Genomic DNA, 14,871 nt, shown 5'->3' with positions numbered 1-14,871 from the left:
GCTCTGTCCAGCCGCGGCAGCCGCAGCAGCCGCAGCAGCCGTCGCGGTCGTGCCGGCGCCGTCGATGCCGAGGCCTGCGGCGGCGAGCGCGGAGGAGGACGAGGCTGAGGCTGAGGACGCGCTGCCGGGCGGGACGGGGTACCCGCTGAAGCCCGAGCTCGGCGCGTGCGCGCTCTGCCCGGGCGGCGTGCTCAGCTGGTACCGGCTCTGCGTCGGGCTGTGCACGGCGGCACCCGCGGAGCCCTGGCGCGCGGGCTGGTGGTGGTAGCCTTGCGCGGCGCCCGCCGAGGGCGGCGGCGGCGGCGGCGGGTAATTCCCGTAGTGGCCCTGCTGTGACGGCGGGGGCGGGTGCGACGGGTGTGGCGCACCGTAGCTTCCGCGGTGCTGTGGCGGCGGGGGTGGCGGCGGCTGGTGGTGGTGGTAACCGCCCTGGTAGTCGTACACGACCTGGCTCGGCGGCGGCGACGACGAGGGCTGTTGCTGCTGCTGCTGCTGCTGCCCGTGATGCGCGTATCCGTGCGATGCGTGCGGCTGCTGGTGGCCGTGCGGGGGTGCGTGCGGCGGGGGCGGGGGCGCATGGTGCGGTGCCGAATGCGCCGGATGTTGGCTGGGCGGCGGCGGGTGCTCATAGTACCCGTTCTGGCTGTATTGCTGGTGATGCGGCGGCGGCGGGGCGCCGTAGCTCTGGGCGTAGTCGTACCGCTGCGCGTGCGGGGGCGGCGGAGGCGGGTGCTGTCCTGGGTGCTGCTGCTGTCCCGGATGCGCAGGCGGCGGCGGCGGCGGGTAGTGCGCCTGGTGGTGTGGTTGGGGATACGGATCATAGCGGGCCTGCTGGTGCTGCGTGTTCCACCCACCCTGCACAGGCGTCGGTGGCGGGTACGTCGTGTACTGTGGAGGCGGCGGCGGCGCACCGGCTGGACCGGGGCCCGGAGGTGGGGCAGGATGTGAGTACGAGACGTGCGCGGGGGGTGCCATGTACTGATGACCAGCAGGCGGGGCAGGATGCGGAGGGTGTGACGGGTGCGCGGCGTGTGGTGGTGGCGGCGGCGGGGCATGCTGCTCATACCCCGAATAGTGGCCAGGCGCCGCCGGTGGCGGGGGAGGTGGGGCGTACCGGCTGTCGTAGGGCGCGTAATGGTGTGCATGCGGGTCTGCCGACGGGTGCGCGGCATGATGTGGGGCGTGGGGCGGCGGAGGCGGCGGCGGATGGGCGCCCAACACAGGATCGAGCGGCGGCCACGCTTGTTGCTGCTGCTGATGCTGCTGATAGGACTGGTGCGGCTGCACCTGGGCCGAGGCCGAGACCGGGCTCGCGTGGATCACGCCCGCACCCGGCTCGCCCACGTCGGACTGGGCGTACCCATCGTCCTGCCTGGGCCGCTTCGACGCGCGCTCGTTGATGCTGTCTCGCCGCGTGCTCGGTCTGCGTTCGCCCATGTCGGGCCGTCGCTCGGGATCGTCGCTCCGGTCGCGGTCCCTGTCGCGTTCCCTATCGCGGTCGCGGTCTCTCCCACGGTCGCGGTCACGCTCGTAGTCCCTCCGGTCGTCGTCGTCACGCTCAGGCGGGTCCAGCCGCACCGGCAGGCCCGAGCTGCTCGGGAACACGGTCTGACCGGGCGCAGGCGGCGCGTCGGGGACAGGCCCGAGCGGAACAGGGACAGGTCCCATTCCGACATTGATGCCGCCAGGATTTGGAGGCGGCGCCTGTGTTCCGGGAACAGGGCCGAGGGGGACCGGTACTGGCATTGGGAGCGGTGTCGGTGCGTCCATGGCCTGAGCAGGTCTTTTGCGAACACGGATGTCCTTCCGGATGCGGATCTTGATGCCCTGGTCCGCAAGAGAACATGAGAGCGGCGTGGATTCTGAGGGAAAAGAAGTTTGTTAGCGTGCATCCATAGCCGTCTGAGCTGAGTCTACACACCTTCCATTCCTGGAAACTTTTTCGCAGTGTAGACATAAAACGGGGCAGAAAAGATCGACTTGCAGTGGTATACGTGTGATCTAACATCGAGTCAAAACTCAATTAACATTGAAGACATGCGCAATAATGGAGAGTTTCACCCACCCGACGACTTCGAACAAGCTAAGCTTGAGCCGGTAACTGCCTTCTGTCCTAACGCTCAGGTCCGGGAAAACGAAGAACCCGGCGTCTTCGTGGGCGTTCTCTGCATCCTTGAGGTGGTACAAGGACGAGACGACTGATCCCGTCGTGCACTTTGTCTTCCCATCCTGCAAACAGAGATCATGTCAGCCCAAGCTCCAGTATCGCAAGCGAGAGTTCAATAGAAGTGAGCTCGGGCGCGCTGTTGAGCCCCACAATGCCGCGCCAGCTGGCAAAGTAGCACGCGCCCAGCGACACCACACATGGGGGGGGGGGGGGGCCATGCCCAAGACCAGGCAGATGCCCAGTGGCGCCGAACCTCGGTCCCATGGAGAGTCCGAGGTCCGCGCGGCACGTGTTGCAGCGCGCGAACCCGCTTCGGTGTAACATCTACGCTCTGAGCGCGAATGAGGGGACGTCGGAAACGTCCTTCTCGTCGGAATGCAAGGGACGAGGGGAGGGGGGAGGGGGGTCCGCGAAACGCCAGCGAACCATCACCCCAAGCCGAAGCCCCCCACAAACGAGCCTCCCTGCCGCTCACACCTCGACAGCAGCACCCGGTGCGCCCTCGAAAAACGCTTCCCAAAACAACAACCCGACGCGACGGGTCAAACGCACCTTGAGCCAATGCAGCTCGACGTCCTCGTCCGGCTTCGCGAGCGCGGCGAACATGAAGTAGTACGGGTTCTGGAGGTACGACTGCGAGCCGCCCGAGGCCGACGCCGACGACGGGCCTGCGCCTGCTCACACGCGCGCACAAGCCAAAAAAAAAAAAAAACCCCCCCGTCAGCGTGCGAACTGTCACAGCCAACAATCGAGGGAACGCACCAGGCGAGCTGTCGCGCGAACCACCGGCATCGGCGTCGTCGCGGGCCCCTGCACCACCACCGCCACCACCACCACCACCGCCGCCACCACCGCCACCACCACTTGCGCCGCCGCTGAGCGACATCTCGCGGCGCGTCGAGCGGTCGATGACGCGCAGCTGCACGATCGGCGGGGGGTCGATGGGCCGGCGGTCGGCTGTGCGTGCGTGCGTGCGTGCAAGCGTGCGTAGCGACGGGACGGGCGGAAGTGAGATCCGGGGCCGGTTTTTGATGATGATGATGATGATAGTGATGGTGATGACGCCGGCGGGAAGCGTGATGGCGCAGCGAGAGCGATGTTGGGGTGGGGGGGGCGCAGGGCGACGAGGAAGAGGAGGACAAGGACAAGGAGATGACGACGACGGTTGAGCACACACGCAGGCAGATGAAATATGAGAAGGAACGCTCGCCTTTGCCGCCGACACCGCACATCCGGGCCTGCTTGGGCTCCTGGCGCATGAGGAGCTCGTATTCCCTGGGGTCATAGGGACGCATGAGTTATGTCTGTCTGTGGTGAAAGCAAGGCGGCGGCGTCGAGGGAGGTGGAGGGCAGCGAGGAAGGATACGAGGAGGAGATGGGCGATGGTGGGCAGTTTTAAGGTAGAGACGAGGGCGGGGAAGGGCCCAGGGACATGGATTCGGGTCTGGGGCATCCAAGAGAGAGGACATGGAGGGAAAAAAAAGTACTCACAGGTTTTCTCTGTCGTAGGGCTCTGTGACGAGGGTGCTGTGTATGAACTGGGGCTGGTCGTCTTCCATGGCGGACGCGTCGTTGCGAGGCGACGGTGGGCTGTTGGGGGCGACGGCGAGCGAGGAGATGGCGGTTGCGGGATGGGAGGCGAGGCGAGGCGAGGCGAGGCGAATGAAGCGAGGTGAAGCGAGGCGAAAGCTGGCGAGAGACTCTGCGACGAGGAAACGCTAACTGGTGATCCCACGCCCCTGGCCGTTTCATCACCCCGGGGGTCGGCGCCAACACGCCCCCCAGCCCGTGGCCTTGGCTCTCCATCCCGCGTCCCACCAGTCTCCGTCGTCGTGTGTGTCGCGACGCGTAGCAGCCCGCAGGTCGTCCCCGCCGTCGTCGTCGTGTCCGCCGTCGTCGCCCCGACGGCAGACGACGCCGCTCCCACAGCAGGTCAGACCCTAGACCCAAGCCCCCGGGTCCAGCGGCCGCCCCGCCGAGCGCGCGCGCCGCACGCTTCCGGTCCCGCGTCGCGCGGGTCCAGGACCCCACAAGCGGGACCCCTCCTGCCGATCTGGGCCAGCACCGCATCGCGCCCGGCCCAGCAACAACAATAGGCGGCGAGCCGCGGGGCGCCGCCCCACCACGGGGTCCCGACAGCGCTACTGGGAGGGAGGACCTCGTGCACAGCACGAACCGAATCCCTGGGCTCGGGTCGCGTGTCCCTTACGCGTGCCGACTTCGCACGCTCGATCGTCCCCCCCCCCAGACTCAAGGTTTTGCCTCGCGCGCACTGCGCTCGCCGTGTCCGCGTCCCGTGCCTGCTGACAGAGAGGGAGCATTGCCGTAAGCGACCACGTCCCAGGATCATTACATCATGTGCGGCACTGAAGGGCGTCCGTGTGCGACCGTCGGACGCCGCCCTTGGACGCGCAACGAAACGTGGGTGCGCTTTTGCCGGACTCGGCGCACCCAACGACACCGCTGCTGTCCCCCAGATCACCCGCGGCCGGTGGCAGGCCCGGAGCCTCGGGACGTGATAGCACTTGCATCTCCCAGCTCTTCGCGGGGCCCACGAATATAATAGCCGCCGGCGCGCTTTTCGACACGTGTCCTTCCTCGATGTCGCCTCACGTTCTCTCCCTTGCAAACCAAAGGGACCTGCATCTCTTCCTCCTCGGAGCGACCGTCTCACGTGCGTCGTATCAAACAGCACCGCAACGATGAAAGGTAAATAAATAATATTGACGTCGACCATAATAATGATAATAAAACAGGCGAGCTGACAGTGCATCCCAGCACACGCGGGTGTCAGGCTGGCCATGTCTCGCTGCATCCAAGAAAACGCGCAGCTAGCGCCCCTCGCTCGCTCGCCTTCCACCGCGCCATCAAAAAAAAAAACAGGTCCTGCCAAAAAAAACGCCTTCAGCTTCCGCGGGGGCAGGTTGTCTGGGATCGCGACTTTGGAACCATCCTGTTGGTGGACTTTTGACAACGGCGGTGGTGGCCAGCGCGCCCTGTCTCTGCCCGCCAATCCCGGCACAGCAGAGCACCGCGCTCCTCGTCCGCGACGACGCCGCCGACACCGCCGCCCTCGCCTGTGCGTGCATGGGCGCAAGGCCGTTCCCTCCCTTCACGGACACGCCAGCCACCGCGCCCTCACCGCCCCGATCGCCAGTAGCAAACGACGTTGACTCGCTATTGTCGCCGCCGCACGTGCACGCGCGCCCCTTGATTTCTTTTTGGCTCTCCACAGGTTTTTTTTTTAATGCCCTGCAAGTCTACAGACGGGCCGCGGCTGTTACGCTCTGTTTCCGTCGGCACCGGCTAGCCAGGTTCTGGAGCTCGTCACGAGCTCTCGGGCCAGGTGATGCGTGCGTCGCGTGGCAGGGGCTTCAGACATTGACGATCAACTCAAGGCGAGGCGGCTTGCGCGCGCGACGTGAGCCAGAGAGGATTGTATGTATATCGACTTTTGTCACGAGGTGTTCATCACCTGAGCCCCGTCCTTGCCTCTGGCAACGGCCCACTGGAACACCGCGGCAAGCGAGACAGTGGGCAGGCTTGCACGAGTCACTGACATTGATATTTTTGCGCAGGGCTACTATGCGGACCGCACTCGTCACCTGGCAAGGGTCATTTTTTGTATACCTTGCCGCATATCGTCCTCTCCTTCGGACTGCCATCTGTGCTATGAATAGCCTGTGCGAAGCCTGGTGATCGATGGACAGGGAGCCATGCCGCGCCGCTGTGTACGCTTTCCGGAGCTGCTGTGTGCGGCTCGAGGCGACTGCTGCCGACGCTTCTGGCGTGATGTCCGAAACGGGCAGGCGTAGTGTTTGTGGCGGCTTGCACAGCATTTAGATTCCCACGGCGCCCCTGGACACCATCTAATGACTCCGGGGGTAGCCTCCCCCAGATAAGCAGTGCTCTTGTGCTCGATTTGCCCAGTCGTTAGACGAAATAACAATCTGCATTGTAAGCTCACGACAACAAAGCTGCTCCATCTGTCAGATTTTGCGTCCTGAGGGAGTAGTGCGAACCTGCGGAACTTTCCCTTCGGCCTGCGTGAGAGTCGCGAGGCACCCGAGACATCCCCGCGCGGCCTCCCTGCTGCGGGTGCCTCCTCTCCCCTCCCCTTCTCTCCTCTCATGCGCCCTTGGCAGCAGCCCGCCCACGTCCTCTTGGCCTCCCTCGGCCTCGCGCTGTGCCTGCTCGGCGTGCGCGCGCAGGTGACGGTGTACGGCGTGGCCGGCGCCGTGCAGCAGCCGCTCAGCGGCGCGCAGACGGGCACGGCGACCGCCCCCGGCGCCGCGCTGACGTCGCTCCCCGCCTACAACAGCGTCCAGCTCCAGGCCCCGCCCGTGCCCGCCCCGCCGCCGCCCACCCAGTTCGGCCTGTCCCTCAACCAGAGCGCCGCCAACGTCCCCGGGCTCTCCATACAGCAGCAGCCAGGCTTCTTCGGCTTCTCGATCGAGTTCAGCGTCGTGAACCAGGTCGGTGCGTGCGGCTTGTTGTTCGCTTTCTGCTCTCGCGGAGGATACTGATGCGGCGCGTTGCAGTCGGGATCAATGCGACGTTCATCAACGTGGCGTTCTTGAACCTCATGGCCATCATGGCCCAGCGCGCCGGGCGCGTCGTCATCCGTGTCGGAGGCAACAGCCAGGAGACCGCGACGCTCGTAAACAGCCTGGCAGACGGGAAGGCGATCGAAAAAGACAAGGCTGACACGTCGAACCCGGTGAGCCGCAAAGCCGTCGTCTGGCGAGAAACAAATGACGACTGACATCGCTGGTCGCCGCTCTAGACGCAAACCCCCGCCCTCCTCTTCACTTCGGAAATCATATACATGCTCGCCAACGTCTCTTCTTTGCTGCCCATCAAGTGGTACCTCGGTAAGGCCGCTCAGAGGCCGTGCCGTTCACAGACGACTAATGATATACCTGAAGGCATCCCGTTCAACGATACGTCAAACTTGCGCCTGGGCATAGCAGAAGTCGGCGAGGCCATCCTTGGCGACAACCTACTCGGCTTTCAGCTCGGGAACGAGCCCGATCTCTATGCCACGTGAGTTCGCGAGCCCCCGTACTGACTGTCGTCTCACTCCAAAGTCGATCGCCAGACACGGCGCCCGTCCTGCGAACTACTCTCAGCAGGACTACTTCAACGAGTTCGGCACGGTCGTCGACGCCATCGCGAACGACCCCCAAGTCCCGACGCGCAACAACCTCGTCGCGCCCAGCGTGAACAGCGGCCCGTGGTCACCAGAGTCGGTGTGGGACACGGGCTTCGTCTCCGCATACAGCGGCGCGCTCGCCGCGCTCGCCGTCGAGCAGTACGTGTAACCCTTCCCGCACTCGAACTTCTCCTCCTTTCCCATCTTTCGCCGTTCGCCGCCCGCCCGCCCCTCGCTGAAAACCTCTCTCTCGCCCGCCAGCTACCCGGACGACAACTGCGCGGCGGCGTTCCCCGACGCGGGCTTCGGGCCGCCGAAGGACCCGCAGACGGTGTTCGCGAACTACCTGAACCACACCGCGGGCGTGAGCCTCGTCGCGCCGTACCTGAACTCGACGGCGTTCGCGCAGGCGAGCGGGAAGCCGTTCCTCATGTTCGAGACGAACACGGCCTCGTGCGGCGGCTTCCCCGGCGTCTCGGACGCGTTCGGCGCCGCGCTCTGGGCCGCCGACTACGGCCTCCAGATGGCGTACAGCAACTTTTCCGGCGCGCTCCTCCATGTCGGTGGGGAGGACGACACGTACAACGTGAGCGTGTAACCAAAAAAAAAAAATCCGTGTGCCGCCTCGCTGACTTCGACCCCCCCTTTTTTTTCCCCTCCAGCCGTTCACGCGTGAGTACTGTCTTTCGCACGCGCCACACCCGCACACTCTTACCTCTTGAGCCGTCTTCTCTGCGCGCGTTCTTTTTCTTTCCAGCCCCGCCGACGAACATGAGCGGCACGCTCGGGTGGACCGTCGGGCCCGTCTTCTACGCCGCCGTCGTGCTCGCCGAGGCGCTCGGCACGTCTGGCACCGCGCAGGTCGTCGACCTCGCGGCGAACGCCGCCGACATCTTCACGCCCGCCTACGCCGTGTACGAGCGCGGGCAGCTCGCGCGCCTCGCCCTCTTCAACTACGTCACGGACCCGTCCGGCGCGAGCGCGTACACCGCGAGCGTCGCCTTCGCCGACGGCACCGCCGTCCCCCAGGAGGTGTCCGTCAAGTACCTCGCCGCGCCGTCCGTCGCGGAGAAGACGAACATCACGTGGGCCGGCCAGGTGCGCACACCGTTTTGTCCTCGGGCTCTGGGACGTTTTTTGCTGACACGAATGGGCTTTTTTTTTTTTTTTTTTTTCGCAGACCCTCAGCGGCGTGTTCCAATCAGGTAACGCCCGTCCCTCCTTTGCACCCACTCACACTCACATTGCGCGCGCACAGACGGCCGCCTCAGCGGCCCCGAGACGATCGAGCGCGTGCCGTGCGACGCGGCGAGCGGGACGTGCAACATCACCGTGCCGGCGCCAGGCCTCGCGCTCGTGTTCCTCGCGCCCGCCGCGCTCGCCGCCGTCGAGCCGTCCGCGACGGAGACGTTCGCGACGACGACCGTCACGGGCCACGCCGGCCTCTCCGTGCCCGCGTCCGTGCTCGCGACGTCGAACGGCCACAGCGGCGCGAGCCGCGCGCAGACCGAGGGCACGAGCAAGGAGAGCAACGCCGCCGCCGCCGCGCGCGGCGCGCGCCTCGGCGTGGGCACCCTCCTCGCAGCGGTCCTCCCGGCCGCCGTGCTCGTCCTTCGGTTGGCGGTGCGGACTTAGCCGTTGGGATGTTTGCACGGACTCGGACAGACGATGGGGCACTGATGAGCTTGTACACAGATGGGACTGCAATCAGACATTATTTAGCATAGCCCTCGACCTGTGATGATGTAGACCTTCAAACAGGGAACGACGTGCACAAAGACAGAGTATATGCAAGATGTATAGGATATCGCGTTGCAAAATGTCCGTGGAAGGTATCTAACAAGACAAATACTTTGCATAGAGAGAACAATTAGGAATTAAAATCCAGGTCCGTACACTCACTCTCCTCGCTCTGTGGCTATGCATTAAAGGAGAACAGTCCGCTCATGAAGAGAAAGTCTTGAACACGATGCACACGGAGGCAAGCACAGCGAGCACCGCTGTCAGGCTCGGAACGACACCCGCGGCATGGCCGGCGCCGCTGCTGCCCTTGCTCGTGCTGCCCATGAACCTGTCCTTGCCGGCGTGGCCGTTGGACGTCTCGATCACGGATGGGTTGATGAGCGCGGTGTTGAGCGTCTTCGTGACGGCCGTCGTCGAAAAGGTGACAGTCGCCGCGGGCTCCGAGTCCTGGACGGCGCTGTCGGAGACGAAGACGAGGGCGAACCCGGGTGCAGGGACGTTGATCGTGCAGGTGCCCGCATTCGTGTCACAGGGCACCGTCTGGATCTGCTCCTCACCCGAGAGGCGGCCGTCGGCCTCAAACTGACCTCCCAAAGTCTAAACAGGCGGTATTCAGCATGTGGAAGTCGATGTCCGAAGCGATGACTTACTTGTCCGGCCCAGGTAATATTGAACATCTCGCTGACTGAAGGTGCGAGCAGGTATTTAACCTTCACCTGCGAGGGCGTCGACGCCGGCTGGCCATTGCCACCACCGACTTGGATAGCAACGTCGAGTGCCATCGCACCGGTGGGGTCGTCCATGTAGTTGAACAGGGCTACACGCGCAAGTTGGTCGTTCTCGTAGATGGCGTATGCAGGGGTCAAGTCGCTGTTGCTGTTCGCGGACAGGTCGACGACACGTGAAGTGTTCGTGTTGCCGAGAATCTCGGGCATGGCCAGAAGGGAGTAGAAGATGGCGCCAACGGTCCACTGGTGGAAGGTCGACTGGTTCGTAGGCGGCGCTGGATGGTAGGTCAGCATCTCAGACATTTCCGCATATGGCTAACTTACGAGTGAAAGGGTTGTAGTACACGTCTTGTCCACCAACGTGGATAAGAGCATGTGTCAAGTTGCTGTACACCATTTGCAGACCATAGTCGAGTGCCCAAAGCGAGATACCGAAGACGTTAGAGATACCCGGGAAGCCACCACAAGAAGCCGAGTTCGTCTCGAACATGATGAACGGCAGCTGGTATTGCTGGGCGACGAGCGTCGAGTTAAGCAAGGCGCTGCAGATGGTCTTACCCGACTGATGCGACAGATAGTTCGGGAAGACGGTTGGCGGGTAAACCGGCGTTCCAAAGCCCGCGTAGATAGCAGCACAATTGTCGTCAGGGTACCTGAAGGCAAGTCAGCTGGATGCTTTTGCCATACGCCAGGGTGCTGACCTTTCAACGCTAAGGGCATACAGCGAATCGACGTAGTTCGGCAAGAAGCCAGTATTCCAGGTGTCCTCAAGAGTCCACTCGCCTGGGTTCGCCAGAGCCAAACTAGGACCGATCATGGTCTTCTTCTGGGGCACGTTGGCATCGTTGTTGAAGGCATCCAACCATTGACCGAATTCCTCGTAGTAATCCTGGGCGTCATATCCATCCGGACGATGCTTATGCCTGAAAAAAAAAAAACAGTAACGGCAACAGCAAGAGGTCGCACAGAAGAAAAGCATACTGGGCGTAAAGATCGGGTTCGTTGCCGATTTGGAAGCCAAGCAAGTTGCTGCCGATGATACTTTCGCCGTGCTCGACGATCTCCATATGGATATTTTCCGTATCGTTGAAGGGTACACCTGGGCGCCGAGCGTCAAGTCGGAACCACAGCGCTCAACCGACGACACGTACCAAGGAACCACTTGATGTTGACGAGGCTTGAAATGTTTGCCATCGTGTACAACATTTCATCAGTGAAGATGAGTGTTGGCGTACCCGTCTAAAGAATGCGTTAGCAGCACGCAGGGTAAGAACGCGTATATGCTTACAGGGTTGTTCGTGTCGATAGCCTCTTTTTCGATCATCTTGCCATCGGGCGTGCTCGTAACCAATGTTGCATAGTCCTGGGTGTTACCGCCGACACGAATGACGACTTGACCGGCGCGCTCGGTGAGCAGGGACATGAGGTTGAGGAAGGGGACGCTGAGGAAGGACCTGTGCGGGGGAGTTCAGGCAACCATCGGGAACAGGAAAGACGACGCGTACGCATTCACACCAACTGGTCACGACGCTAACGTCAGTAGGTTGTCGCCACGACTTACTCGCGCTACTCACACACTTGCGTCACAACGGACTGTTCAATCGAAAGACCGTAAAATGAGGCGGCCGCGGGGATGCTCAGTCCGTTGACCTGGTTGGCCTGGGGCATCACATTTATACCGAATTGATTGGCAGGTGGTGGACTTGGTATGGCGGGAGGAGGCCATGTCGTGGGATCATAGGCAGCAAGGCCGGTGTAATTCCCTGTCGTGGACGCGGTGGCAGCAGACGCAGAAGAGGTGGAGGTCTGTGCGGCCAGAGGAAACTGGTCGTAGACGGTAACAGCGCGGACGGCCGCGAGAGAGCAGAGAGTGTAAACAAGTAAGGAACGGAAGGCCGCCATGTCGGCCTGAGGGTCGTCGTCGACGGAGCAGGCGTCGAGGTCGGTGCCAAGATATTTCGCTTGGGGTTGTATTATTTGGGTACGGAGCGCGTTCCATATATGGTAATATTGGCGCCAATTACTTGCGTCGCTCCTACGTAAGCTTATGAGCGGGCAATGTTGAACTCGCCGTCGATCTTCTTGCAATCTGGACGCACATGAATGCATGAAACTCGCAGCGTGCATGAAGAGTTCTATCTGCTGAGTGTACTGCAGAAGATGTACGGAGGATGCGTCACGAGGTATAACTCATGACGACCGTTCTTCTTCCTATCATACCCTCATCACATGACAACAAGCCAGCTGCTAGCATAAATAGTACAATGCAACGAATGGCTGTCGCTTTGGGAGCCCTCTGACGAAGCAGGTTGCTCGCAATGTTGCGCACAGCTTTTACGACGCTCCTTGTCGTATCTTACCTCGCACGAGCTTACGCTCAGACATGGTACGCATTCTTACCACTTGTCTCTGGAAGATTGGTCTGAAAAATGCTGCAGGTGTGGGAAAAACTACATGGCAGGTTCGCCTGTGATCCCTCCTGGAGGCCAGTTCCCAATCTCGGCGACATCTTCGTCGCCTCTGCTAGCCTTCCGCTGCGCACCCGCCATAAAGCCATACCTCCCTGAAGACGTCCCCACTCTCTCGTCGTTCATTATAGACACACCCATCACGAAATCTGAAATTACCGGCGCCGCGCCCATCTCCCTGCCCGGGCATGGCAGTCTAGGGTCGGTAGCTGTAACAGTCTCGGTCGATGGTCGCTCGCTTGCCACTGGCGTCGTTCCTCTCAATGCGACCAAGTTCGAGCTTCCATTTTCCCTGGCCGGATTCTCGCCGCGCGCGGAGGCATACAATGTCACCTGTACCGCCGAGTATTCCTCGAGTTCCCTCAGCAAACCTCAGCAGTTCTCGACCGGCGCAGCACTTTCGTTGCTGCCAGACCCGCCCGCCGGACGCTCGGTCACGAAGATGGATCTGCGCACTGGCGCGCTGCTTGCAAAACCAGCTACCGGAAATGGCGGCAGCTATGAGACTGTCTTCCCAATTGGGTTTTATACCAATTTTGCCGGTTACTTGGACAGCAATCTGACGCTGCTGAATGTACTCAAAGAGCAAGGGTACGTCCTGATGGTGATCACTTGAGAATCAAGATACTTATGTACGCGGCAGTTTTACGGTTGTAAGTCAATCTTAGCCAAGTGATGGCCTGCTTTGAAACTCGTTTCTAGGTTCATCCTGTACCTACCTTTGACAACTTGACAGCGCTGGATCTTATCCTTGATCGCATGCAAGAGCTTGGTCTCTACCTGATGTACGACATGCGCTGGTAGGGATCCTTTCGTTCCTTCGAACTTATCACCTCAGCTGACCTGTGAACCAGGACGTACATGAACGATACTGCGGTTACGGAAGAGGTCAATCGCATCAAAAATCGTCCAAACTTGCTGCTTTGGTAAGTTTTTGCTGCTCTTATCTGCTGAAAGCAATGTCCGAATACAGCGGTAGGTACACCGGTGACGAGCCAGATGGGACTTCAGGTACGATTTCCTTTTCTAGAATGAAGCTGGCAGGATCAACGGTATTTTATAGACCCTTTGAACGCTACATCGCATGCTTACGACCTCATCTATTCACTGGATGGGTACCATCCCGTCTCATTGGTTTTGTGAGTTTTTAATTCTTCCCATTCTCGCTGACGGTGAGTCTGATGATACCCCAGAAATTGCGAAGACTACTTCTGGACTCAGTACACTTCGGGTTCGGACATTGTCATGCAGGACACCTACATGATAAGCAACAATGTGACCTTCTCGAATCAATGGGAGTGAGTCACTCAACTTAGCACATTTCTGGAAATCTGCGGAAACTATCTAATGACAATGCGTAACACAGGACACCCTGCACCCTAGACTACGGGTGCTGCGGGTGCGACGACTGTAAGGGCAATTTTGAAGATATTAGCACGCGCATGGACGACTTCGCCGAGCGTCTCTGGGACAACGGGTGGGACAGGACGAAAGCCGTGTGGACCGTCCCACAGGCCTTCGGTAACGATACGTGAGCAGCACCCAGAATCTGTTTTCTCGCAGAACACCTGACCAGGCATTATTGCAGGTACTGGACGCGCCAACCGACAGGCAAAGAGTACATTGTGCAAGCCGTGCTGGGCATCAACCATGGCGGGCTCGGCGTCGTGGCGTGGAACGACCCAACGACGCCCGAGATCAAGGCCTCTGCGAGCGCACTCGCCCTGGCACTACCGACAATGCAAGACTTCATCTTGAGCCCCTCGGCGTCCTTCGCACACGTCTCGAGCGGCCAAGTCGACGTCGGCGTGTGGACCGTCGGCGCGCGCTCCCTCGTGCTCGCAACGAACCTCAACTATGCGGAGGCAACGCTCCCTCTGGCAAGTGTCCCTGGTGTCGAGGGCAAAAGCGTGCAGCAGGTGTTCGATAGCGGGGCGAGCTTTGCTGGCGGGAAGTTTGTGTTTGAGTCCACGGGGACGGGCGGGTTCATTGTTTCGTGACTCCATGATGAACTGTAATGTCCTTCCGCACAATGGCTCTAAGAATGATGACTCCGAAACATACTTGCCCGTCCTGTACTCTTCCCACTGTTGTCATTGTCATGGACTTCTGTCTCTGTCCCTACCCGTAGATTCTGTTATCCATACAACTCTCACATGATACATATATGTCAAATCTGGTAGCTAGATATACAATGCTTCCGATTCCCCTGGTTTCTACAGAGCTCACAAATGGTATTAAGCACGCAATCATGTATGAAGGTACATCGAGAACAAACAGTATCATAGGTTAAGTGTGCGTGTGTGTGTGTGACGCGCCGCAGGCTCTAAGACACGTACACCTTCAATTTTTTTCGAACGTCCATGCTGGACGCCCTGGGGCACTGGTCGGTTCTGCGCTTGCACTTGCGCGTCGACGACGGCTTGTTCTTCCCAGTGGCAGCATTGGTGTCGTGGGCAGGAGAGGATGATTTATTCGGTCGTCCTTGGAACCTCGGGCAAGAGTGTAGTGTGAGTGCTGGAATCGTGCATGGACTCGACCTCCGTGACGAAAGTGGGCTCGACCTCCCCAAGCTGGAGAACGACCCAAAGAAAAACTGTTCGCAGTGGA

The 14,871-nt window shown here is 61.0% G+C and overlaps 3 protein-coding genes across 3 annotated transcripts in view; 2 read left to right on the top strand and 1 right to left on the bottom strand.

Moving 5' to 3' along the window:
• Nucleotides 1-3,758, bottom strand: part of PHACADRAFT_186595 (uncharacterized protein) — a 5,113-nt gene extending 1,355 nt beyond the window's left edge. Inside the window, exons 1-8 of the mRNA XM_007398727.1 lie at nucleotides 3,659-3,758; nucleotides 3,378-3,442; nucleotides 2,930-3,124; nucleotides 2,720-2,841; nucleotides 2,066-2,229; nucleotides 1,922-2,001; nucleotides 443-1,862; nucleotides 1-408 (exon numbers count right to left, since the gene is read on the bottom strand). Of these exons, the coding sequence (XP_007398789.1) occupies nucleotides 192-408; nucleotides 443-1,862; nucleotides 1,922-2,001; nucleotides 2,066-2,229; nucleotides 2,720-2,841; nucleotides 2,930-3,124; nucleotides 3,378-3,442; nucleotides 3,659-3,726 (2,331 nt within the window). The 5' untranslated portion in view covers nucleotides 3,727-3,758 and the 3' untranslated portion in view covers nucleotides 1-191. The remainder of the gene's footprint in view (nucleotides 409-442; nucleotides 1,863-1,921; nucleotides 2,002-2,065; nucleotides 2,230-2,719; nucleotides 2,842-2,929; nucleotides 3,125-3,377; nucleotides 3,443-3,658) is intronic.
• A 2,919-nt stretch (nucleotides 3,759-6,677) lies between these two features.
• On the top strand, nucleotides 6,678-7,236 carry PHACADRAFT_260832 (glycoside hydrolase family 79 protein). Its single transcript, XM_007398726.1, has one exon. It carries the CDS (start codon nucleotides 6,762-6,764, stop codon nucleotides 6,930-6,932), a length of 171 nt encoding a protein of 56 aa, XP_007398788.1. The 5' UTR covers nucleotides 6,678-6,761; the 3' UTR covers nucleotides 6,933-7,236.
• Nucleotides 7,237-7,250: 14 nt separating this feature from the next.
• On the top strand, nucleotides 7,251-14,469 carry PHACADRAFT_126254 (uncharacterized protein). Its single transcript, XM_007398725.1, has 20 exons — nucleotides 7,251-7,908; nucleotides 7,985-7,994; nucleotides 8,080-8,420; nucleotides 8,503-8,527; nucleotides 8,581-9,662; nucleotides 9,716-10,068; nucleotides 10,118-10,446; nucleotides 10,495-10,716; nucleotides 10,775-10,892; nucleotides 10,945-11,032; nucleotides 11,082-12,179; nucleotides 12,232-12,852; nucleotides 12,905-12,911; nucleotides 12,964-13,061; nucleotides 13,116-13,187; nucleotides 13,241-13,272; nucleotides 13,325-13,400; nucleotides 13,455-13,559; nucleotides 13,628-13,792; nucleotides 13,850-14,469. The coding sequence occupies exons 11-20, from the start codon at nucleotides 12,112-12,114 to the stop codon at nucleotides 14,259-14,261; spliced, it is 1,656 nt and encodes a 551-aa protein (XP_007398787.1). The 5' UTR covers nucleotides 7,251-7,908; nucleotides 7,985-7,994; nucleotides 8,080-8,420; nucleotides 8,503-8,527; nucleotides 8,581-9,662; nucleotides 9,716-10,068; nucleotides 10,118-10,446; nucleotides 10,495-10,716; nucleotides 10,775-10,892; nucleotides 10,945-11,032; nucleotides 11,082-12,111; the 3' UTR covers nucleotides 14,262-14,469.
• Nucleotides 14,470-14,871: the final 402 nt, after the last annotated feature.

This window comes from Phanerochaete carnosa, assembly GCF_000300595.1.
Source record: "Phanerochaete carnosa HHB-10118-sp unplaced genomic scaffold PHACAscaffold_8, whole genome shotgun sequence".
NCBI lineage: Eukaryota > Fungi > Basidiomycota > Agaricomycetes > Polyporales > Phanerochaetaceae > Phanerochaete > Phanerochaete carnosa.
Note: the sequence above shows the minus strand (reverse complement) of the source record. Positions and strands in the feature narration are given on the sequence as shown.